Genomic DNA, 26,062 nt, shown 5'->3' with positions numbered 1-26,062 from the left:
TAACTAATTATTTTTAGTTTGATTTTTATCCTTGCCGTAGCCATCTTTGTTGTTGCCTTTAAGGATAAAAAATTGAACTAATACTAACTATATCAGCAAATATTAACTACAATGCAAATCTGTCAAAGCAATTTATGCTCATCGAAAACTTACTGCTAAGCATATGTAGCCAATCTTATTTATAATGCATAAGCTATCAAAACTATTTTATACTCATCAAACAATTATCAGATACAAAGCAAGATATATGAGTAAATTTTAAGTTGCTAAGATCAAAATTTAGATTTTGAATACAGCAGCAAGTTTTCAATATCCCAACTCAATTCACAATAAGTATATTCTCTCTTAGTTATTTCATCGAGCAATTGATGGGTGTTCTTCAGCAAAATTTTGGAAAAAAATATTTTGATGCATTCAATCATCTACAACTACAAGGACAGGGAATGCAAAATATATACAATTTATGTCCATGAATAAATAGAAGAAAGAAATCGGCAATTGATATAGTTGATATTGGAAGAAGCGTATCTACTTGGCAGATTTGGAGGGATACACGTTTTTGGTTTGTTGGCCGATTTGGAGAGATTTAAAAACTAAATAAATTGCATTATTTTAATAGAAGGATACAACGGCGTTTTTTACCACAGCACCTGCTGTGATTTAATCACAGCAGAGGATCCGGTTCCATGGATAGTGTTGCACGATCTTGCCGAGAAACTTAACACTTAAAAAGATTACTGTAATAATGATAATATTATTCTTTTTTATCAGCCTGCGTCATCTTCTTCCTTAAAACACCCAAACCGTTTCTAACTGTTTACTTAGCAATTTAAGAATTTTCAATTTTCAGCCCCTTTTATCCTTCAATTTCCAAGCATTTAATCTTCAGTAGCATTAATTTGGTGAGGGCTGAGCTACATATTTTAAGATTTCAAAAATTTTATAAATAGAAAAAATACAAAAAAAAATATTTGGGTAGGGGCTTAAGCCCTCCCTCCCTTCCTACTGGGTCCGCCCATCTGTCAGCTTCACGGCAATTTAGCAGGAACAAAAGTGGTTTAAGAGAGACCACTAAGAAGATGAACGGTGGCAGTGAAAAAGGCGGAATCTTGGCGATGGAGGAGGGAAAAAGAAATAGCAAGAGGGCTCAAGGAAGGGATGAGAGCGATAGGCCGAAAAAGCAGCCGCTCAATCCTGGTAATACCAATACCATTGCTTATGTGCAGGTAAAAGCAAATCGTTTGTTTCTTTGCTTTATTTCATTTTATCTTGATTCGGATTTTGTTTCTTTCTGTGGTATTTCTGTTTGTTGCTTGGATAAAATGTTGATTGCTTTTGCTAATGGACTTAATTTATGTTTTATCATCACTTTATTGGAGTGAAAGTCGACATGTTTCTTGTGTTTCAATGATGATTAGTTTGCATATGCAGTAGGTATTCTCATTATCTTTAATCTAGTTTAAAGTTTAATGCAGAGACAGGCTAGTTAAGATTGCTAAAAATTTGACTAGGATTTTGTTCGTTCGAGTATATCCTCTTTTTTGCAGCTATGGATTGTTAAAATTGCACATATAGTGGAAAGACATAGTATCTTTCTGTTGGCTTATTTGAGCGTGTAACCGTGTATATTAGCCATAACTTTTGGTTTCTGGTGCTCCATCATGGATACATCCGTGGAGGTTTGAGGCTGTTGCAATATGAAAATTGATCGGGGAAAGTGGGACAAATCGAGGACTCAAGAGATAAAAAAAATTGTTCAGTACTATATTTAGTTGTATATGTGCTAAGATTTTGTTGCTTTTAGCTCTTCCGATGCCAAGGAATGCTTAAATACATGCATAAGAATCATTAATTAAGCTATAGTAAGGAAATCGGTATATATAACTGTCATGCTCCCAATGAGCACCGAATTTTACACTCTTTGAGATGTTGGTTCTCTCAATCTATTAGATGTATCTTTGCAGCCGAAAAGAACAAGTAGCTGTGATGTGGGAGAGAATGGACATTACGGTATATGAACGAGATTTGAAGTTTTTTTCCCAGTTTTTGCACTTGGGAGGAAGGTGCCCCTGTCTTTTGTACAAACTGAAGGTCAACAAGAGAGCAAAATGTGTTAACTCGGATGAGCTAGTCATGGAGAAGGACAATTTAATTTTCTCGTTTAATGCATTTACATTATATTATACTTCAGCCATACGTTTTTACTTTTGTGTGTCCTTTTCCTTCTTTTACGGTGCAATTAGATTTAATAGTATGGTCTACGTTGTTCACTTTTTTTGATAAATAGTATGCTTTCATATCGATCAATTTGTCCATTTATCTTGCAGATCCTTGGAACTGGAATGGATACACAAGACACATCCCCAGCAGTCCTGCTGTTTCTTCAACAGCAAAGATTTATATTTAATGCTGGAGAAGTGAGCTTACCTCAATCTTGTTTAAATTCTTGTATTGCATAATGGTTTCTTAAATAATTCCCATGTATCTTATACTTCTTTACAGGGACTTCAACGCTTCTGCACCGAGCATAAGATCACATTGTCGAAGGTATCTTTTGAATAAACATTTACGTAGCTTGTTCTCTTTTTAGCAATTCTACAGATTGTTATACTTCTTTATGTGTCAAATTTCTCCAGATTGATCACATATTTCTCTCACGTGTCTGCTCAGAAACAGCTGGTGGACTTCCAGGTAACCACCGTATTTCGTATTATGTGGAGAACGATTGTACAGATACATGTGATTCCACTCCAACTACTTTCCGTGATAGAACCATCGTGTTGCTGGAAGTTACGACGTTTACTCTTTCACTACAGGGTGTTTCCCGTCTCTGGTTTGCTGACACTGCCGAACATGGATTTACCATCTGAGACAGAGGCATCACATGAGGTACGCATGACAATATTTTCAAATCATGCGATGGTTTCCTAATTACACGATTCTTTGTTTTTTACTCGTTATCTCGATTCTATTCAAACAGATTTCGGCTGAGAATCTTCTCAAGGTATGCGAAATCTCTACGACGACACCCTTTTTTTTTCTTGCGCCCGGATAGATGATTTTTGCCATATAAAGTGAAGCAATTATAGCTCATTTCTACTTGTTGATGATGGCTCTGTACCCTTGCTATATATGTAGTTTCATCTGCGTCCCTACGCGAATATGGGGCTCGACAGATCAGTATACCGAAACTAACATCTCATTCCGAGATCATTCAAGAGCTATTGTCAGAAATTCCGGAGGCTAGAGACGCCTCCGAGAATGTGACCCGTTTATTGTCGGATTGTGCGAGTGTGAGCGAGGAACCATGGTTGCTCGAAGATGCTGTCCCTAGCTGTCTCGAAGATATAACCAGAGAAGACATGGAGATTGTTCTTCTTGGTACCGGTTCTTCGCAACCCTCTAAGTATCGAAACGTTAGTTCGATTTTCATCAATTTATTTTCCAAAGGAAGCATACTCTTAGATTGTGGTGAAGGAAGCTTGGGACAGCTAAAGAGAAGGTCAACAGTGCACCCCTTTTCTGCATTCGAGATTTTTCATCCCGGATCGTCTCTCTTACCCCGTGTCATTGATATGTTGCAGATTCGGAGTCCAAGGTGCGGACGAAGCTATAAAAGGTTTGAAATGCATCTGGATTTCGCACATCCACGCTGATCACCACACGGGCCTTGCAAGTATCCTTGCTCGACGACGTGATCTGTTGAAGGGATTACCACACGAGCCGGCCCTCGTCGTTGGCCCGTATCAACTCAATTGGTTTCTGAGTGCCTACCAGAAGCTCGAGGATCTGGACATGCGGTTTCTCGACTGCTCTCATACAACTGAGGATGCATTGGAGGCTTTTGATTTGAATGAAGGGAAACCGACCAATCACACGAGCAAGGGCGTCGATTCATCTCTGTGCAAGATTCTCGGAGAACTTGGATTAGAAGCGCTGGTGAGCTTCTCCGTCGTTCATTGTCCTGGAGCTTATGGCGTCGTGCTGCAGGCTGCGAGCAGGATCAACAGTGCTGGTAAAACCATTCCCGGGTGGAAAGTCGTCTACTCAGGCGACACCAGACCCTGCCCGAAATTTGTTTGGGCTGCCCGCCGTGCGACCGTGCTCATTCACGAGGCAAGTCATGACACTACTACTATTACTTCTACATGGCAAATACTTATGTACATCCGAATGTACGGTGCACATTAGTCTCTAATTAGAAATTAGTTAAGATAGATGCACCGTGCATCTGGATGTACGGTGCACATTAATCTCTAATTATTAGTTAAGATAGATGTATCGAGCATCTGGATGTACGGTGCACACCAGTCTCTCTGTGATCTCGGTTCACCATTTTATTGACTCCCATTTGCAGGCGTCCTTCGAAGACGGGATGATGGACGAGGCGGTGTCTAAGAAACACAGCACGACAATGGAGGCAGTGGAAATGGGGAATTCTGCAGGCGCGTATAGGATCATTCTGACTAATTTCAGCCAGAGATACCCGAAGATCCCGGTGTTCGATGAAGTGCATATGCACAAAACGTGCGTCGTGTTCGACATGATGAGTGTCAACTTAGCGGATGTTCATGCACTGCCAAGAGTGCTGCCATATCTCTCAGTTTTGTTTAGAGGTGAAATGACTGTTGATGACTCTGAAGATGTGTGAGCTTAGATACCGCACTTATTTTTTTAATTTAATGAAGCCACTGTTTTTTCATTTCACTTTGGTATCTTTAACCTTTTTTCATTAGTGCAATATGTAAATACATTGGTTTCAAAAAAAAATTGATTTTGGAGCCGTTATTATTTATAATATGTAATTGATTCGGCCAAAATCTCATAATATCAAATAATTTTCGAAAAGTACCTAATATAAATAAGAGTAAATGCTATACTGTCTTATTGTTTTATAATATGAAAATTTGTTAATCTCAGGTAGATTAAAAGAACACTCAGCGTCTCCTTTCTGCATTGTAGCCAAAACAATACATAATCAAAGCCTAGAGTTTGGAATTTTTTGTTTTTTATTGCCAAAAGAAAATATACTCATATCTTGATTTTAAAAGATGCTAAATACGGCTAACTGAAATTCACTGTCAAATTCAAATCACTTTGCTTCTTTTTGTTGGTAGAAAGTTACTACTACAAGGGTGATATTATACATAGAGATAATTTGCAAATGCAGTATGATATGGAAAACTTTTCCGACCTGCCGGATTCGAACCGGCAACCCAAGGATGCAGCAACATCAGGTGGCAAGTCCTGATGCAGCGATTCATTCCTCACTCTCCCAGTTGAGCTAAGGTCGGGCACAAGTCATCGATGAATCAAATTTCTCCATTTTACGATTAGTCCAACTATCATCTCATGTAAACTGACTCTATTGAGGGTGATGATTTATGTTCTTTGAGAAAATATAGTATTTTCATAGTCAAGTTTTGAAGCATTTGATGGATAGCCCTGTAGATCAATTCATAGTTGAGAACATGAAAAATATAATATTATATTTGTTGATGAATATACAAACTTATTCATCCAAGATTTGAATTAATGGTTGCACACTCAGATTTACTGAATGAAGAAGCACAAACAATTAGTATGACAAAAAGAAAAAGAAATTGTTGGCCTAAGATACTTTTTTTTTCCTAAAACCAATGTCCCATTCATTAAATTTAGTGTAACATTCATTCAAGTTACCTTGATATGGTTATTTAATAAAGAAAGATGATAAAAAAAGAACAATTTTAGTACGTGTGTAAGAAAAAGACAAATGATACAGATTCTTAGAAATACATAAGAAAAAGGACAAATGGTACTTCCTCTTAGAAAAACATACTGTAAAACTACACACTTTGTGTTAATAGACGTATTAAGCCTTCACGAAAATTTAATGAAGCTACCTAATTATCCCTCATTACTACATTCTCATTGTGTTTTCATGAAAGTGAGTATTTTTTATACGTTAAAAGAATGGATATTATTCGTCTTTGCTATAGTAAATTGAGTACTTTCTGAGATTGTCGTAATCCAGCTACTTTGCAATATTACTCACAATGCTTTTATAAATGTTTATATCTGAATTTATTTATTTCCAAAATTCCATCTATTTTGTTAAGTTGGGATAAGGGAGTTTGGGATTTGTAGCCTATATCTCTCATACGCCCTTACAGAAGGAAGAAATAATCAAAGAGCTGTTTTTCCTTCATGAAATGTAGATTAGTTACAAAATGAGCGTGTCTGAACATATTGAAAACAACAAGCAAAAGTAGATGATGGGCAGAGATCATAAGATTTCATAAAAAAAAAATTGGGTTGAAATTAGTTAACAATACAATTTTTCCACTTGCATAAATTATTAGACCGCTCGTGTTTATCTTTGTTGGATAATAATGTGACCAAAGAGGTAAGAAACAATTGTAAAATCCATTCTCTTGAAAGAGCATGAAATAGGTTGAATACTAAACTAACCCAATAAACCAACGACGATATTTGATAACTCAAGTCTATTGAGGGTAAACTAATAGTTATTCTACGTATATTAAGTTCTCTTATCACACTAGACACACTACCCCATTCCCTCTTTCAAAGCAACTCCGAAACCTAGACCCGAAAAACTCTTAAACCCTTAATTTAAAATGCATCATTTGGCATGTAAATTATCTTATAGAAGTAGAAAGAGACGTACCAGCACGTCTTGACAAAAAATCTGCTAGGAGTTGCGCATGTAAGCGGACTACTTCTTTCTCCCTGCGCAGTACCAAACCGAAAAACTTTAAAGGAACAGTAATTGGGATTCGCACTCTCTTTAAACCAACCAAAACGCTACTGGGTATATTAGCCTCTATGATCAAGATTCGCAACGACAAAATTATATTTGAAAATTACCAAATGTGTCAATTCATCGCAAGTAGCCTACGGTATGAAATTGGCCGGACTCTTGGTATCAGTTTCTTCATCTGTAACTCCGAGGGAAAATGTCAAAATTGAAGAGTGGCTGGACTCATGCAAATTTCAACTATCCATAGAAAAAAGGGAGTCACTAGTCATACAAAGATCTTGCACTTAGTGACTGAAATTCTTTGAGAAATATTATGCAAGAGATTGATAGGGGAATGAGCTGATAAAAACAGGCAATTTACTTGATTTGTATAATTTCAGACTATCTTTTCTGTTTCAACAGATATATTAGAAATTTTGTTAGCATTATGTAGCACAACTGCCCATATATAGCAGAATATAATCAAACTTTTACCAAAAAAATACTTTGTATAAGTTATGGAATATTTGAAAATTTACCAGTATCTTTGTACAAGGCATTGGATCCCAAAACTGTTGCGGAAAGAAATGAAAAGAACAACAAATTTTCAGTTCTTGAGAGGAGAAACTCATCTGCAAGATATCTACAAGAATAATCACATGGGTTGAGTTGGTAGTGATCATCATTTTTGACTACCGACGCAAATGGAGACCTGGAACACAACTCGAGTAATCCTTGCTGAAGCAGTTCATGACCTGAAAAGAGCAAATAAGTAGGATCAACCATCTCTAAATCCATGGAAGATACTTGACCAGAAGTTGACCGTTTTTGGTTAATTATATATCAGAATATCTCTGAAGAAATGGGGTGGATGAAATGAGTTTAGTCTGTAGCTCCTCGAGAAAAAGAGGTCAGTGGGCTTATCTAAATTACGAACTGTTGCCCAATTTTACAATGCATGTTCCTCCCAATTTGAACAACAAACAAATATTGCAGTTCGTGGATGATAATCCCTCATCACATGCAGGAAACAAGCAATCAAAGGTAAAGGAGCTGAACTACAACTTTGGTTCATTCTACCTGTGATGAATAAGGGCATGAGCTAGTGAATTCAAAATAGTTAAAGAGACTCAGAAATTACCAAGACTTTCCCGAAGTAAATGCCACCACTAGTTACAGTTGGGATAGCCCCAAGTAAGCGAAGACTGTCAAAGTTATTCCAGTCATTGATGGTTACAACACACCAGTAAAATATTCAATCCAGCATCAATTCAATGAGCCACGGCACCTACAAGATGAACCATTAGCAGGCCAGTTAGCAGAGATGCCATTGTATAACAGGTAAACAAATATTAGCAGCAGACACAGATCAGTTATTTAGAACAGAAAATATGAATTAGAGCTAGCAGCCCTTTAGAATCCAAAATAACACTATTTGCTAAAACCTAATTATGGCAGAGCTTTCAAGATATTAGCTTATCAATACATTCATACAAATAATCAAGTCTTATACGTAAGGAGGTCTAGTTAGCAGAGAAGTGGATTTAATAAATCACATGTAGCTTATCAGAACATCAAGAGATAATGACATTGTAACAGGATGGCATAATTCTAATACATCTTGGATTTCAACCTTGAGAACAATGATAAATTAAACAAGTCAAACATGCCTTCCCACCAAATAAGTAGCACCATCATAACAAGACAACTAATAACAAAACCTGTTTTTGAGAAGTTTGCTTATAAATTAAAATACAGAAAACAGGTCCGAACAAATTACAAATATCAATACACTTCAGTTTTATCTGGATATGTTAAAGTAAAGTTAAACTCCCCAGTCATGCTCAATGATGCAAATATTTGAGTGTGATGGTAGAACAGTGTAAGGATAGAAGCCTATAAATACAGTAATTAGTACTAATTTGTATACTATCTTACCTTTTAGAACCACAGTTGCAAGGTATCTTTTTCTCCTCTAATGGAAACTTGTAATTGTATGTGAGTTCTTCGCCAGTAGTGATATGACGCTTTGAGTATATAAAGATCTTTTTCTGCCCCTCCACACTTATGACCTTTGTATAGCAATTAGGCTGAGATCAACAAAATACCAATGCTGTCTCATTTAGGGTGACTCCGTCACACTAGTGACTCAATGCAACATATTTATAACCTTTAGCAAAAGTTACCTCACAAGAATGGTTTATAAATCTAGCAATCCCTCCACGTTTGGTGGCATCAACCTGCAAGTAAAATGCATCTAGTGATATTTCTCTCTGTGACTTCTCATCTCACCATACTGGGACACTAGTATCATGACATTCTACTTGAGACATTTCATATGTAGAGATTAATACTAAGCAATTAACCAGTGCAGGTAAGAAGGAAAACTAGCAAACATTGACAGGAACTAACTGAACAACAAAGGAAGAGCCCCTAACAGATCAATTCACCATAACATGAAATGAGGGAACATGAATATGAAAGGGAAAAACTGGACAAGGTAAAATGACAATCTCAGAAATCAATATGACAATGGCGTGAAGTAATAGTTACATTAGAGAATAAACTAATGAAGTGTGTTGTCAAAAATCTATGATAAAGAATGAAGGGATAACCAAAGAACCATAATTAGCACATATGCGGTCAAATGTTTATCAGAATTATGGTGTTAAGCTAAGCGAATTCAAATATTAATATGTAAATTACCACATATCCGTCATCTAATCTGAAAAGATAACTGCTCCCAATTCCCATCTTTTCATATTGGCGCTCTCGTATGTCAGATATCTAGAGAGTCAAGTAAGAGAAAGGTGTTAATACAAAGAAAAATTGACTTGGACAGTTGGACTGAAATGACGACAGATTCCAGAGACATTTTATACTTTCCACATTCTAATGGTGCCGTAGTGCACTTTTCACAACCCAAACTTTGGACTTAGGTTGAAAACTAATCACAGTAGTAAGTGTTCTCGTCAGTGGTACAATCAACTCAAAGAAAAAGCTAATTTCCAAATAAATTCAAGATCTGTCTTTAAGTTGCTAACATCTTCATGAACCTTTACCATAACATGTAACTTAAAGGAAGACCTATTGACACGCCCATTAACAAGAGAAAAAGTGGAAATCTTACACTACGGCGAATAAGTTCTCCAACATATTCAATAACAAAGTCCTCTGCCTCAATTGGCTCCAGTGCAACAAGACCCCAGTCATGTATCTTACTTCGTTGGAAACGTAACCGTTTCTTCCTCGCCTGGGCCCAGGAAAATCATTAATTATTGATTTATACAAGGGCTCAGGAAATACCACAAATATTAATGCTCGAATTACCTTCAACTGTGTTGCTTTAAGAAGATCAGCACCCTCTGCAGCAGCAAGAAGGTTGCGCAACTTGGCCCTGTTTGTTCTTGCAGAAAGTCCCTTAACACTGGATGAATGATTTCCATTACATTCAGAACTAATATAGAGAGAACGGATATGATTTCCTCTTACACGAGCCCTTTCAGCTGGACTAGCCTCAGAAGCCCATTTACGCCATTCCCACCCATTTATGGATGTCCGTGCACAGCCATCAGACTGTGGACAAGGTCTCGGCGTCCTAGTCTTAATTCTCTTAGTCTGGTGCCCCTCAACTTGTTTAGGCATGGCTTCTTTTGGAGTGCCATTTGCTAGTTTCTGGACCTTACCAGGTCGAGAATGTTGTGAATGATTATTCAGACTCTTCCTTTTAAGTTTTGAGAGCTTATTTGCTGCATGGAAGAACCAAAGTCAGATTACTTATAGCACAAACGTTTTATTAATGGACTACTGCTCAACAACTTGATTTAATTTTATAGATCTGAAATTTGAGGAAAATAAAGAAATCTAACAGGATTGAGTTATGAGACCAACATTTTGGTACTTTTGAGGCACTTGTAATCTGCTCAAGGTTAGAGTGGTCCTTAGTAGAAAGGGATGGAATCTCTGTCTTATTGCCTGAAAGATCTTCAAACAAATAATTTTGTAAGCATTCATGAAGAGATCATCAAACACCTTTAGCACCAGCTCTAAGACTTGAGAATAAAATATAGTAGGATACCTTGAAGCGGAGAAATAACTTTATCGGACACCTGTCTGCGAATATGACGGGCTGATCCCTTTACCCGACGTCTACTAACAGTAGTGTCAGGTTTTGAGTCCTTTTTCTCTAAATGAGGAACAGCAGTGTCAGGTTTTGAGGCCTTTTTCTCTAAATTGGGAACTATAGTGTCAACTTGTGCAGCCTGAACAACTTTTTTATGTGTGCTACTTTTCTTTGACTTTTTCGGTGCCAGTTTTGGATGGCGATCTTCTCCCTTAATCAGAGCCTTGAAAAATGGTTCTGACTTTTTACAACCCAATTTACTCCTCCGAGAATATACATATTTTCCAGTTAGTAACGTTGCTTCAGAGAATCTCCCAGCACCATAAGATTTTTCTATATCCATGCAATCAGCAGATCCCTGATAGAGCAAAATAAATACATTAAGCAAACAGATTTGCCTGTTCAATTAACTTAAGAAATTCAATAATCTGGAACTGTGAAACTTACATTGTTTCCTAATTCATGACTTCTCAAAGAACATGCCACTGTTATAGCTTTTTCAATGAAATCATTAGAATACGAAGGTCTCCATGTTCTCATGACAGAGTCATATATTCTTAACCGGCTTATCATTAGTGCTACCTGCAAAGAGGTTCTCCTTGTGTGCTCGTCTACTTTTGACGCATTTACTTGAGAAATTGGTGATAAAGCACAATGTTCGGTCAATTCCTCAGATTTAGGTGGCCGCAATTCATCACTAACTGCTACATTGCTAGCATTTTCAAGATGTACAGGCAAATGCTGAAATTGCACCCTGGAAATGTCTAGTGGACCATTTATTACTCTATCTTCTTCAGATAGACATGGGCACAATTCATCTACTTCAATATTAGTTGGATCATCTGAATGTATAAGCAGTTTCTGAAATGCAACCTTGGGCATGATAACCTCATGACTGAGAGCAACAGTTTGAGGCAATGGATACTTTTTAGTTTGAGCTGAACCCAGGTGGTCATCTGACCATGTAGGTGACGAGCAGAAAGCAACCTGCCAGGATTTGGTTATACAGATTAAAATATGATTACATAGTATATACATATCAAGAAAGAACAAAACAAAGCACCATGAGAATGTTTTTTTCTAAAGAATTGGTGGGTGCACAGACGATTGTTGTGCGCACATGCACGTATGTGTGACTCAGAGGACAGTGCTTCAATAAAATTACCTCATCAATTGGACTATTTTGAGGAAAATCAATTACTTTATTCACTTCCTCATCCACAAGTCTTTCAAAGTGATGTTCTAATGACAACTTTGAGGAAGAGTGAAGATCATTCATTACGTATTCCAAGATGGCTCCAATTTCATCATAAGAAGTATTATGGGACAGTATCTTATTAGAAGATTCCTCTCTTTCAGAATGCTGTGAAACTGATGGTGATTTTGCTTCTATATCCACGGAAATTCTTTCTGGTCCAAAACCTGGAGGGCAATCTACCTCAGAGCTAGAGGAGTCCTGTTTGTGTACTAGCCGTCAGAAAATAAATCAAATTTTAGAAAAATACATATTACAAGGACTTCAAACAAAAAGATGTGAAAAATATCAATACATACAGAGTCGGCTGGTAGCTTCTCAATTGGCTGGGAGAATTCTTTGTGAAAGCGTTGTCTAGCAACATAACCAGGATCATACCAGCGCCTTTTCCTTCGCCAAGAAGATGTAAAGTCAGCTACAGGATCATAACAGATGGCATTCCACATGACTTCCAGGCAAGAATAAAAAAGCGTCCTGCTAACAACTGCATGTGCAGCACAAAAGTTTTCAAAACTACCAATTGATTTCATGCTAGGAGGAGGTTTCATGGTGTCACCACCATTACATCTTTCACTATCAACAGTATGCTCTACTTCTACTTCATCCCAAATGGCATGGTCCTTCTCGACAGGGTTTTCAGGCTGCCACTCATTTTTCTTTGGCATGTGAGTTTCTAACACTCTTCCATCTGAAGAAACAGATTTCACAGATTCAATGACTGGTACAATCTTAGGATTTTTCTGAGTTCTCTTCATGGCAATAGAATCAGAAACTATGGACATAACTATCTCATCAAGTAAAACTTTGCGGGCTGTTTTCATAATTCCTGAGTGAAGATGTGAACAAACTTCATCAGAAATCTCAGACACCAAGTTCAGTGCTAAGCCAGTTCCTTCATCATTATTATCATACGTGGTGACAGCTCCTCCAATCCTAGCTTTTCTCCAAGTGTTCAGCAATGTTGCCAAATTCAAGGGTTTAACTTTATTTTCAGTATGATACACCTGCAAACGCATACCATGAGAGTGACAAAAAAAATGATGACACAGCAGCTAAGATTACTCATAAAAAAGGGAAAGCGCCAAATACACATTTGAGGATACATATATATATACAATAATCAGTGTTATTACCGGTCCACAATATATTGGCTGCTTTCCTCCCTAATACTCTTTTTCCATAATAGTTCCCTTCTCTGTCCTAAAAAACATATTCCACTCTTCTTTTTTGACCATCCCAAAATTAAAGTCCACTTAACTCAAATTAAGTGTTAATTTTCCACAATATAACCCTATTTAATGTGCTTTGAAATGAACTATCTTTCATTTCGGATGAGTAAATAAGATCATAATAGGACGCTCTAATGTATGTATACTGGCACCAGGAGTAACTACAAATTATTCCAATATGAAGATCGTAGTTAGTTACCATCACAGAATCGTGCATATATCCATACTCACGCCAGGAATAAAGCTCATTAAGCGAGTGTGGTCCCTGTCTTTTACCCTCACCATCCTCAAACAGCCAAGAAGACTCATCATCTCCTGTCTTTCAGCAGAAAAATAAAACATGTCAACAATTTACTATCTCAATGCTTAACAACCTAATTCTTCATCTCTTTCCACACATACCAAAGGGAAGCTTTCATCTGCATCACTGTTGCTCGGGATGGAGCCGTGGGCATCACTCGTAGACTCCTTCGCGTTCAAGTAGACAAAACCAGTGGCAACGTGGTCGGGGAATTGGTTAAAGTAGCAGAGGGGCACTGCATTGAGGATATTCCCGTTGACAATCGGATAAACGGGGAGCTCCCCTGGTAAGAAACCAGAACTTATACCCTCGTATAACTGTTGCTGAATATAAGGGCCACACATCTGCCCGCTTTGATTCACATACATCCACCCGCTCACATATGCGGCGGCAGCATCGTGAACTCCCGAAACTAGGGCGCTGTCCCCATTCGAATTCAATTCACTACTCATCGTGGCCCCAATTTAAGACGGATAATAATCTACGATAACTACAAAACTGCAATTTGTGGAGTTTGTTTCCATTATTCGCCCCCTTCCTCACAAGATGTTGGCTTTTAACAATGAATCACCTCAAGCTCCAACGCTATCGAAACCGTAACTGATTCAATCGAGTAGCTGTCCGTTTGATTGATTATCACTTGAAATAGGAAATCCTTAATTAGATAATTTCAATTTATATTCTTCTCGATTCATGAGATTGGAGAGGGGTGGAGTAAAAAGCTTACCTCCGTTACAGAATGCAGAATTGAGCTGCGAAGGAAGCTAGGTAACAAATCGAGAGAGAGAAGAGAGAGGGAGAGAGAAATCTAGGGCTACCAACACAGCTGAAATTTTTTTTATATACCCATGAATTAAGATAATTTTTTAATAGTAAATTACATTTTTATTTTATGATGGAACAGTAGAGCATCCCCAGTTGGTGCGGACTTCCCATAGCCTTATCGGCGGACTTCCCAAAAACACCTTCTACCATGTCATCAAGGACATCCTATAGCCTTCTCAGCACTGCCACGTCATAAGGACATCCCATAATCTTCCCTGCACAATGGAGGACATCCCATAGCCTTCCCGCAATAAAAAAAAATCACAAATGCACCCAATTAAATAATTTACGGAATTAAACAATGTACGGTATTAAAATTTCGGCACGAATACGGAGAAAATGCAACTAATTTATTTTTTAAAAATACATAATTATTAAAAAAAACTTAACCAACAAAAAAAAAACCCAAGCTTCGACAAATTGTTCCCTCGTCTCATTCCCCGGCATCAGACTCGTCCTCCCCTTCGGCGGTTGTGGTGTCGGCATCGGGCATGAGTGGCAACCTCAGATTTCTCCTCATAGTGTCGATCTCATCCTTCAACATCCGCTTTTACATGGGATCCGTCGCTGCATGCCATTTCTCCATTGTTTCAATCATGAACTGCGTCATCTGCGGTTCGGCGAGATTGGTCAGTTGGGGAGTGATCTGCGAAGGAACTTCCGATTGGACATGTGCATCGTGAGCCTTCCCGTTGGCCGGTTTCCATTTGAGGTAGCTTTGGCTAATGCGGTACCACATTCTGTCGATGACCTGGTTGGCCGAGACGTATGGATCCTCGACTACACTGATCCATGCCTTTGTCTGCATTTGTGACTCGCTCGTGACGGGGGAATCACTATCGTAATGCAACATATTTTGCCAAAAGAAATGTATATAGAGAGAGATAGAAACTTGTTAACACAAGTGGTGCGAATGAAGTGAAGTTGAACGAGTCGTATATATAGACTTTGAAAATAATAATAATAATAATAATAATAATAATAATTTATCGGACGTTGCGAGATACCCGCGGAACTCCCGTGTCCACACGGGACGTCCGTCCGCCCCTCTTCCTCGCACAATGGTGGACTTCCGCCGCGGACGTCGGGGACGGCGGTCCGATGCCCAGCGGAAGTCCGGCGTTGATGATGCTCCTAGTAGTTTATTCAATACCTCATTCACAAATTCCATATGTATTAGTATTAATATATTTTTAAAATATTAATTTTTAATTTTAAATTAATTAAATAAAATTAGAAACAATATTAACAATGAACAATATGTTATATGAGAATAAAAAGTCTAACAAAAACATTGAAGCATAATAAATTTGAAACAAATTGTATAATATAATGTTTAAACATTAAATCATGGGGTAGGAAGATAAAAATATATCACAATAAAAAATTAAACATAATGAATAATTGCAAATTAATTTAGAAACTTCTTTATATACTACATTAATTTTAAAATTAAAATCAATAAGATGGACATCTAAGACTCTTGTCGTCTATTTAAGTTTTTAGTTTTCGAGTCGATGAAGGGGAGAGCAGTGGCTAGTGGGCACTGTGGCACGAGATCACCCTTTTACATCGGGAGGTCAGCTGCTTGTCTATCCTCTGCGAAATAACTCTTGTCACGAATCAACAAAATGAGTTTTAATTTCCATTCAATATCCATTTCTTCTTAAGCAACACTTTTGTCTCCAAAAAGAAAAATAAATAAAAATAAAAACTAAAAACTTATAGCATTCTAATGCTATCTCCAACCATTTACGCCAAACTCAAACCCATTTTTGAGTATATGTCACACCAAAAAATAGTTTTACTCTAACCATTTACACCATCTTTAAGTTTATACCATTTTTTGTATTTCTCTAACAAAATTTTGGAGTAAACACCAAATTTAGTGTTATTCCATCGAAAAACCCAAAAATGAGTTTGAATTTGGTGTATGGTTGGAGAAATTATCTAAACCAAAAATGAGTTTTGGTGTACGGTTGGAGATGGTCTAAAGCAACGTAACCCCAACAACTCCTATTACTTTCTTCAGCTAACAATACAAATGAGTCGTGACTTCTTAGCATCATTCATAGTTCAGTTTTCACTCTCAAACACAACATTTAAATGGGCTACAGAAAATAAAAGGAAATAGCAAATGTCAAATTTGCATTACAACTGTTATCTACCTTGTGCCTTGAGCTCCTCGACCCATTTTTTAGCCCGATCAAAGGACGCCTACAGAATGAAAAAAATGTATAAGTAGATTAGGCATCCCTACTTCCAGATTCATCAACGTCACCTTACTTTATCAATAATGAACAACAATCGAAAAGAATTAACTGACAATGTACCATCATAGCCACTCAAAGACCTTTCACGAAACGAAGAACTAAACTCGATTTTCCAGCCCATCTCCCAGAAGCACCTGAAGCCAAAAAACATAAAAATATTAAGTGTAGAAAAAACACCATCAACATGAGGAATAACTGTAGCTGAGAAGCCAACATAAACAAATTCTTTTTGTAGTCTCAATAATCAATGGTAATTTTTTTAGATGGGGTCCAATTTATATAATCAGTCGAATTTGTAATTTTAGCATAAAAATAATTCAGACTGAATTTATCCAATTATCTTGTACTGAGTTACAAGTAGTTGAATTGCATTTAGAACAAGATGGTGAGGTAGAGAATAAATACATCATCACAACATCACAACAGCATCATAGCAAAACTAAAACCGCAAACAAATCAGAAATTTAAAAAACCTACTTCGATGATCAATACATCTAAGATTTCTAAAATTAAACTCCATATAGGAACCTGCAATCAATATTCGGTGAAGAACTAATATCAACAACAAATAACACAAAATTGGAACAATTTTCGCTGGTCTAATGTCAACAAAGAGTGATCTGTACCTTAGAAATCATATACAAAATAATCACAATCACCAAAACCGGTGAATTAAATCACAAAAACGATGCAAATTATATGAGTAAAATTAAGAAATGGAGTAAAACCTCCCACTCACTCCACTCATAGTAAAACCTCCCACTCACTCCATTTAATCACATATTTAATAACCTTTAAATTATATACATTTAATTTAATTTAATTTAATTTTTAATTTAAATGACAATCTTGTAAATTTTTCCAAAACTCCCCTTTTTATATATTGTATAGATTATTTGAAATGAAAATATAAACTTAAACTAACAATTTTGTTTTCATGTACTTATATATAGGGAGTACATGAACTTACAGTTAACAAAATTTAAAACTACTTATTTCATCAAATAGATTGCTAATAGTCTTCTAATTGATTCCCTTACTATAATTTCAATTGATTTTAACATTGAAGAAAAAAAAAGTTTGTAAAGACTTCAGCCAACCTCGTGTGGTTAATTACTAGTACTACTTAATTTGTAAAAAGTTATTTTACCAGCTAAGAGATGCAATCTTCAATGATACTTGAAAGGTTCTAGAAGCGAAGTTCGCTGATGATCTACATGAAACTCGAGGCGCCAGTTCGAGCTAGTGATGTCAAATGGGTCGGGCCGAATGAGCCCATACCACGAAATCTACCGGGCTACCATTTACAGGATTCAAAAGGAAATAAAACATTTACAGAAGACTGTATTAACTTTCAGCACCACACAGAACTAGTTCTATATGGGGAAAGTAGTCAAAAAATAGGCAGCATCCTCATTCACCAGCACTGAGCCGAGCAGAGCTTCTAGTCGCTCTTTTTGGTTTCGACATAGGAGGAGAATCATCTCCTGCGGTGTCAATGTCAGCACTAGCTTCCTGAATTGGTCTACGTCTCCTCTTTCTAGAAGATTCTGCACGTCTCTGAGAAGAACCATTTGCATTGCTTATTTCTTCTATGAGCTCTTCTTTAACTGTTGAGCCTTGCAACTGCGTGCCACAACCCGAGCAAACTCTTTCGACCTGAAAAGCGCCGTTCATGCATTAATTCACAGCCTCAGCAACAATATTGTTGATGCAAATATAGTAGTACGAGATATCTTGGTACCCTTTGTCCAGAGAATTTCTTTTGCAGACAGTAGGAATGAAGTCGGACGTTACAAGCTTCATTGGGGCAAAGTTGAGCCTGCTCATGGTAAACAGTGCGGAGATATCATTTTCAAATGCAAAAGCAAGTAAGTACTACTATATAATTTGGTAAGACGGGCTCTCAAGACTTTGTGATTAATCCAGTAATAAAGGTTGTTACACGGAGTGTTGGTGTCTAATAAGACAAGTTCTGACCTTCCAAAGAGAACATATCAGCCCATATAATCAAGAGCCTTGCTGAGTTTCTGTAAACCTTAACATACCAATGACCGGTCTCCCAGAAAAAGGAAAAATGATGATTTATGATGTTTATGAGCTAATGCATAGTTTGTTTTACAGTAATAGTTCAAAATAGCTAAAGAGATTTATATATATCCAACATTTATGTAAACTATGAAACAGAAGACATCTGCATAGTGATCCAAAATTTTAAGTGCATGATCCATATCAATTAACTGATAAAAATGGAGGAAGAATAGATGTAAATCAGGGTACCTTGATGGCAGCCTCATTGCAAACTTCACATGCAGGAACCTCATTAGTCCGAAACCAACTACGCAGATCTAGAAATGATCTAACTCCAATACCAATTTTTCCTTCTGGCATTGAGCAAAGCCACTGGTCATTCACTAGTTGATCTAAAGTTTTTTCCTTTTGTGCCATGGAGAAATTCTTAAATGCAGGGGGGATCTGGCTAGCAACTCCCTGAGATTGGGAATCGTTTGCCCCATGAACCTGCAGTTATACAAGAAATTGCCAATAGATGGTACTTATATTTAAAAATTAATTATGGGAAAAACATAATTAAATAAATTACGATATTATTCAGAATCTTGTTCTGAGTTCAATCCCAGATGTATGCATGATGTAATCATATTCATCCAGTCAATAATTGATGAGGAAGCAAGGTTTCTATATTTCAAAATTTATTTGCCCTATATCTTGGACTTCGCTCTCCTGCTCTAATTGTAATCATATTTCAACAAACAATTAACAAATACTTGGAACAAGAACAGGGATGGCTGACAGGAACTTGCTCCTCAAGATATCAAGTCATCCTTATAACAAAAAAGGGTAGGCGTCAAGACACAAACCTGTGTTTCTAGCCTTATGTATAGAGCAGCTGTATTGAAAATGCAGCCTTCACCTTCAGCATCGTGTATAATAGCTTCAACCTAATATCAATTTCCAATAAAATCCAAGCACGACACAAAGGAAAACGCTCAATTTCATTGTAGGTATGCAAATTTAGCATATATGAATATATAGTAAAATATGTTGCAGATAAAGAGCCAATTCACAAACATAGGAAAATTATATTACAGCATTATCCACCTAATATTCTAAGATAACTATGAAATAGTAAATCCATCAGAAGCAGAACAAATTTCGAAATTGTAGCTCATATTACAAGTTTATTAGTACATGATTCGAAATTGTTTTTCATGGTTGGTGGTTCACTGCAACAAATCACAGACACATATGTCGGCTATAACAAAGTAACTAAACTTGCTTCACTTATGTAAAAGGCCATTATCATTAATATTGTTATGTACATCCTCAAGGAAAATATATCCCACATTCTATCAAGGCTCAAGGATGATTTGTCAATGTCTGTGATAAACTTGGGGTGAGTGTTAATGCCGCCATCTTATATGACACACAAACTAAGAAAAGCTATCCAATGAAGTACTATAACTGTTCAGCCCATCAACAGCAAATTCTCATAAGAAAATGTGCACCGCAATCCTCCCGGCTTTCTCGAATACTAATATCTAGTCACTTTGTCATATCCCTTACTTCTATTTTTTGACAGTGATTTTCAAGCCTCGATAGAACAAATTACAGCTGAATGTCCATACAGTATTCCGAAAGCATGAACAAGGAAACGAAAAACATAAAGAAGCTTACAATGCCTTTGTAGAAAGCAATCTGAGGAACTGTGTACTTTGTCCCAAGCTTGGACTGGTCATCCTCGACATTGTTGACAACGCCGTAATACACATGGCCATCATACTGGTTCCGGCATGCTCGCAGTTCCAACTGCACAAAGCTCAACTCTGCATTTATCTTCCTGAGAAACTCATTGAACAGTTTCCGCTCTTGTTGCTGCCGTGACCCTAACAACAACATAAGATGAAATTTTTCACTATTCTGAAATTCAAGTCAGAAGGTAAACATATTCCCCCAAATCAAGTAAAATTCAACATTCTCAGCAGCTCAAGCAGATTCATAAACAAGCGGCAAACTTGCACTAACAGGAAAGTGTAATTCAGTATACCGATACGAAATTCTCAGACTGAGTAAAATTAAAAAATACTCCGAAACCCTAGGAAAATCCTTCAAGTTTATCATCAATCACGGTGTAATATTCTAGAGAGAGAGAGAGCTGAATCTAACAAAATAATAAGCGAAGAAAATACTCCACATATTTAACCTGAATTTTTGACAGTGAGTTGCGAGAAAATAGAGAAGAAATCGTCTTCGTTGAGCGGGCCACGCGACAGCAGCGACTGTATTAGGGTATGGTGCCGCCAACTCAGCGGCGCCATTTTTCTTTAACGATGAGTACAGAAATGGCTTCTTCTCCTTCTCGCTGAGGAAATTGGAAGACAGATATTCACTTGCAGAGAATTGTTTTATTTTTAATACTAAGATGCGTGATTAATGGAATGACTATCACTGAATTTCGAATTGGCGGGAAAATGTTAGTGCGTAAATTTTTTAGAGCAACTTTATTGACGAAAGAATATTTAAAAATTAATTTCACAATATTACTACTAATATAAAATTTATAAATTTTTAAAAAATGTGGAGATGCGGGGGATCGAACCCCGTGCCTCTCGCATGCAAAGCGAGCGCTCTACCATTTGAGCTACATCCCCTTTGGTTGTATTACCAGAAATTACACTTATATAGCAAGTTTATTTTACAAATTATCAATATGAGTAATTTTTCATTTACCTTGACTCGAACATCGATTTATTGAATAAAAGGAAAATGTTTTTATAATTATCATGTAATTTCATGCTCTTATTACTTAAAAATATAAAAAACCAATCATTATTTGTAACAATGTTAATTTTCTCATTACATTGAGAGCCGGTTTAATTTGTTACTACTTTAATTTGAGGTACGTATATCAAAGAGGTCTCGATGGTAATCAATCTTCTACTAACATAGATGACTAATTGATACGGAAACTAAATATTTTTTTTATTTACTTCACTAACAAACTAATGCAACGCCGTTTAGTAACTTTTTTCACTCCAATAATTTCCATAACTGTCTTTTAATTAAGTTTGGCATATTACCATAAAACTTATAAGACCAAAAAAAATTATTTAACAAATCATCAAATTAAGCATATTCATAAACATGTTAATTTTTGTGCCAAGGTTATTTATAGTCTCAAATTTCAATTTCTACCTCACCCTAATTTTGAAAGGTGTGTTACAACTTAAAACCCTAACACAATGAGGGTTTATCCCATCATGCTTTTCATCACCATGGTTTCACTAATATTCCACCCCTCACTTTCATCCCCCGGCTACGGTTTGCCGCCGCCGCTGCCACCTGTCATGGGCCGAGGCTGCGAGCCACCGCCTATGCAAGTTGTTAATCCGCCGTTGCCGCCGATGCCGCCGAATAAGTGGTACTGGTGCTATTACCACCGGTGCTCGTGGGGTACAAGTCTCAAAGCCTCTTCAACTTTAATGGTGGGATCAATTTTTCTAGCATTACTTAGTTCTTAAATAGAATTGAATTAATGTGGTTAACTGGATTAGCAATAACTAATTGCTAACTAGGTTTTGATTTATTATGTCAGTTTCTTCCTTGAACACTTTATGATTTTTCGATTGGATAATCTAGTGTCAATTGCTACTTTGCAATCTTACTTACAAAATTTAAATTTGTGTCAATTTCTTTATGACTTAGTATGCTCAATTATGACTTTTAATACTATCATAAATTTCGGAGTTGTAGTTTGTATAATCTCATGTCAATTGCTACTTAGTTAGATTTCGTTTTTTTTTTCTTTTTCTTTCTAGTTTATACGTATTTTCAGAAAACCATCTATCACTGCAAACTGGTTGGCAAAGAATTAGGGTAAATCCCTTTCACAATTATAAAACATGATACACACTTCATAAATGGATCTTCAAAAATACAGATTTAGAAAGAAAATGGAGACAATTTTCTACTCAATATTCCATCAGTTTTGATTGAAGATCCAATAATGGTGTGTGTATTTGACATTTTAGTATGTTATCTTACGACATCAATTAAAGGGATGATATACTATATGTTTGTGGTCGACCACACGAGTATTTGAAATAACAACAAGATACTTCTGACAAAATGTTACGAGTATATTAATGCCCCTTTTCATACAAAATTAAGAATTTAAAATCTAAGAAATTAAAATCAGAATACCACCTCGCATATCCTTTCATAAAGTATGGCGGTACAAAATTATTGAGCTAAATGCGTAGTATTTTTTGTATGATCAAACACCACGCATAAGTCATTATATTGTTATGACTTTCTATTGTTTAGCATCTTGTAAGGTGAACAAAGTAGTTGGAGTAATATTGGAGAGAGATATAAAACGTAATTGGTTGTATTACTATTTATTAAAAAAAATAATGTACTATTATATAGAAAGAAAAATATGACATCTAACAGATGAAATCTAACTAAGAATCAATGTAACACATGAGGGATGCACATTTTATTAATCTATTCTTATTTTAATGTAAATTATGAGTTCCTTTTGTTATAGTAGATGAATTTGGTAATAATAAAGTCCTTGTCAACAATCTACAATAAAAATTTCAAAACATTATTATAATTCTCGTATATAAAAATAAGAGAGCAAAAATAATTATTACATATATATCCAAAATCAGGTCAAAAAAAAAATTGTCAGTAATCTTTAATTCTGAATGAATCTTTTGAGTCTAGATTTGGAGGAATATACCTCTAGCGTGGAGGGAGGTGGCGTCGGCCAACCCCACTGCCGTCCCTGACCCCACAGCCTCCAGAATTATTCTCTTGACTCGGTGCCAGATCAGTCACATCGCCATGGCTCATGGATGCCGTCACCCATTGTCTGCGATGCAAAATCTATCAATATATAAAGAGACAGTTTTGTGAAACTTTTTAGAAATACCACTTATGCCCTTTTTGGCGGGAAAACTGTTGATAGTAATAAAAATTTACTCGCACGCCAGAAGACAGAGCATGGCATGGGTTATTGTGAAAGCTTTTATTTTTGGGTTATTGTGAAAGTTTTTTATTTTAGAAAACTGTGACTATTTGATTAAAATTTAAAAACAGAGCCAAAGGCACTAAGTTTTTCTACAAATACCTATCACCATCAATTAGTTTTCCATGTCCATTTCACTCTCTTCTCCAAAATTACATACTTCTGCTTCTCCCTTGCATTTGTATCCGATTTTGGCTATTTTTTTCAGTTTTTTTTTTGTTGTCTTTATTATTTAATATTATTATACTATTATTTGTGTCGTATCCATTTTTCTTCACTGGATAAACTCATTCTTCATGAGTCCTAAGATCTGTTAGACTGCAAAAAAGGAGAGACGCAGGAATTTTTTTCGATAGGAGCTTTACTAAATTTTTTACATAATCAAAATATACTTTTCACTTTTTATTTTGAAATGACTTATATACATATATCATTTCATTTTTGTTAATTTTAGCAAATACACCATGCATCCTTAAAAAGTGATTTTTTTTTCTTAAAAAGTGGATTTGATTCAAAATATTCCTTCATATTTTTCGAAAAATTACTAATCAACAAATGTGGTTATACCTAATCAAAATAATGAAATAGTTCATATTTACACATTCATTTTGGTGTTCTCAAATCTGCACTTTGGTTTTAAACTGAGCAAAGAAAGAATTGGAAAATTGAAAATACTAACTATAAAAGTCAGAGCCTAAAAAAAAGTTTCCAATGCTAAACTAAATAAAGAATTAATTGGAAAACCAATAATAGCCTTTATATCTCTATATCACGTTTGCCGAGACCAATAATAATTGAAATAATGATATTTTTATAGGGCCTGCATCATCTTCTTCCTTAAGACACCCAAAATCATTTCTTGTTGTTATATCTGCAATTCTAAGATTTTCAAATCAGCCCCTATCATCCTTCAGTTTTCAACGATTTAACCTTCTGCAGCGTTAATTTAGTGAGGGCTAAACTTAGTTTTCCATGATTTCGAAAATTTTATAAGTAGAAAAATACAAAAAAAAATCTTTTGGGTAGGGGCTTAAGCCCTCCCTCTCTTGTTACTGGGTCCGCCAGTGGTTATTGGTTAAAGTGTTTAATTGGAGAGAGAGAAGGTGTGTGTAAGTATTAAAGTAGAGAGATAAAGAAAAATAGATATTTTAATATGAGTGAGAAAAAGTGGTTGAGTGTATTAATTGGAGAAAGAAAGTTACCAAAAAAGGAAATGTGTCATCTTAGTTGGGACAAACTAAAAAGGAAAACGTGTCATCTTAAACGGGACGGAGGGAGTACTATAATGATAACACAATTATTGTACTCCTTCCATCCCATGCTACTCGCACATTTTCTTTTTGAACCGTAAATTAAGAATTGAGTAATTAGTGTAATTTAATTAATAATTTTAAGTGTAATAAGGAAAAACTCAATAAGGAACACCTATTTTAGGAAACGTTTCTTTTTTAATGAGACAACTAAAAAAGAAAAACGTTTCATTTTTAATGAGACAAAGAGAATAAAGAATTAGTAGTATTTACTCCCTCTGCTCCATTGTAAGCGATACAATTTTTTTTTCTTTTTTTAGGGTGGGGGTCAGGGATTGGATTTCTTACCCTAATTATCGTTTTTTTTATAATGTAACTATCATTATCTCCACTATATCATATCTCATACATTATCCTTCTCCTCTCAACTCATAAAATATAAAATCTAATGCAGAATACAAAATGCTTTACTTAGAATGTAACTTGAGAATTATATTTTTTATTCTCTAAAATTACATATGATATTATTCTTATTTATGTCACACTTTCTAAAATTATTACTATTCTTTAATAATGAAAATCACATGACCAGTGCATAGCACTAGTTGTGAGAATGAGAGACATAAAATTGGGGAAGAAGACTTCAGTTGGGCTTGGGCCCTGTACAATTAATTACTCCTTACGTCCCCTATTAATTACCACCAAATATTTTTTCGTCCATCTTCAATTAATTGACACTATTATTTTTTGCTACTTTTGTTAATGGACTCACATTCCACTTACTATATTTCATTACTCTCCCGCCTCACAATAATATGCACTAAGGGTTGAGCACGAGTTGCACAATTGAAAAAGTGAAAGGGAGATAAAAAGGAAAAGTAATTAAAGTATTGTTATGGAGAATAAACTCCTCTCAGTAGAATAAAAAAGAGTTCCAAAATAAAAAAAGTGCATATTCTTGTGAAATGGACTAAAATTGTTATGGATAGAGTATAAAATTAATAATA

The 26,062-nt window shown here is 35.9% G+C and overlaps 3 protein-coding genes, 1 long non-coding RNA gene and 1 other non-coding gene across 10 annotated transcripts; 1 reads left to right on the top strand and 4 right to left on the bottom strand.

Annotated features, from left to right (window-relative positions):
• The first annotated feature begins 706 nt into the window (after positions 1 to 706).
• LOC125202404 (tRNAse Z TRZ4, mitochondrial-like) lies at positions 707 to 4,707 on the top strand. The gene is given in 10 exon segments (XM_048100794.1): positions 707 to 1,226; positions 2,328 to 2,417; positions 2,503 to 2,547; positions 2,637 to 2,691; positions 2,771 to 2,889; positions 2,981 to 3,004; positions 3,139 to 3,175; positions 3,178 to 3,502; positions 3,585 to 4,116; positions 4,358 to 4,707. Coding segments are annotated over 10 exon segments (1,668 nt in total). The 5' UTR covers positions 707 to 1,079; the 3' UTR covers positions 4,652 to 4,707.
• Positions 4,708 to 5,038: 331 nt separating this feature from the next.
• On the bottom strand, positions 5,039 to 14,462 carry LOC125200640 (histone-lysine N-methyltransferase ATXR7). Of its 6 annotated transcripts, none has more exons than XM_048098330.1 (17): positions 14,378 to 14,462; positions 13,752 to 14,289; positions 13,549 to 13,668; positions 12,420 to 13,124; positions 12,031 to 12,321; positions 11,313 to 11,852; positions 10,821 to 11,223; positions 10,634 to 10,726; positions 10,073 to 10,491; positions 9,873 to 9,995; positions 9,449 to 9,529; positions 8,929 to 8,982; positions 8,681 to 8,832; positions 7,884 to 8,030; positions 6,871 to 7,497; positions 6,671 to 6,732; positions 5,039 to 5,445 (listed from the first exon to the last, which is right to left on the bottom strand). In XM_048098330.1, the coding sequence occupies exons 2-14, from the start codon at positions 14,100 to 14,102 to the stop codon at positions 8,009 to 8,011; spliced, it is 3,354 nt and encodes a 1,117-aa protein (XP_047954287.1). In that variant the 5' UTR covers positions 14,103 to 14,289; positions 14,378 to 14,462; the 3' UTR covers positions 5,039 to 5,445; positions 6,671 to 6,732; positions 6,871 to 7,497; positions 7,884 to 8,008. The 6 variants fall into 6 exon arrangements, with proteins under 6 accessions (XP_047954287.1, XP_047954288.1, XP_047954289.1 ...); XM_048098331.1 differs by having other exon boundaries at positions 6,871 to 7,000; positions 7,282 to 7,497; positions 13,752 to 14,435; XM_048098332.1 differs by having other exon boundaries at positions 6,871 to 6,941; positions 7,282 to 7,497; positions 13,752 to 14,435.
• Positions 14,463 to 16,571: 2,109 nt separating this feature from the next.
• LOC125218197 lies at positions 16,572 to 17,508 on the bottom strand. Its single transcript, XR_007175902.1, has 3 exons — positions 17,375 to 17,508; positions 16,809 to 16,882; positions 16,572 to 16,692 (listed from the first exon to the last, which is right to left on the bottom strand). It is a non-coding gene; the product is annotated as an uncharacterized LOC125218197 (long non-coding RNA).
• A 401-nt stretch (positions 17,509 to 17,909) lies between these two features.
• LOC125201730 (non-structural maintenance of chromosomes element 1 homolog) lies at positions 17,910 to 21,143 on the bottom strand. Its single transcript, XM_048099965.1, has 6 exons — positions 20,971 to 21,143; positions 20,445 to 20,653; positions 19,628 to 19,708; positions 19,029 to 19,268; positions 18,493 to 18,570; positions 17,910 to 18,407 (listed from the first exon to the last, which is right to left on the bottom strand). Exons 1-6 carry the CDS (start codon positions 21,083 to 21,085, stop codon positions 18,162 to 18,164), a joined length of 969 nt encoding a protein of 322 aa, XP_047955922.1. The 5' UTR covers positions 21,086 to 21,143; the 3' UTR covers positions 17,910 to 18,161.
• A 202-nt stretch (positions 21,144 to 21,345) lies between these two features.
• On the bottom strand, positions 21,346 to 21,418 carry TRNAA-UGC. The gene has a single exon. It is a non-coding gene; the product is annotated as a tRNA-Ala (tRNA).
• Between the last annotated feature and the right edge of the window lie 4,644 nt (positions 21,419 to 26,062).

This window comes from Salvia hispanica, chromosome 1 (assembly GCF_023119035.1).
Source record: "Salvia hispanica cultivar TCC Black 2014 chromosome 1, UniMelb_Shisp_WGS_1.0, whole genome shotgun sequence".
In the NCBI taxonomy this organism is placed as follows: domain Eukaryota; kingdom Viridiplantae; phylum Streptophyta; class Magnoliopsida; order Lamiales; family Lamiaceae; genus Salvia; species Salvia hispanica.
This window is presented reverse-complemented; position numbering and strand designations above follow the sequence as displayed.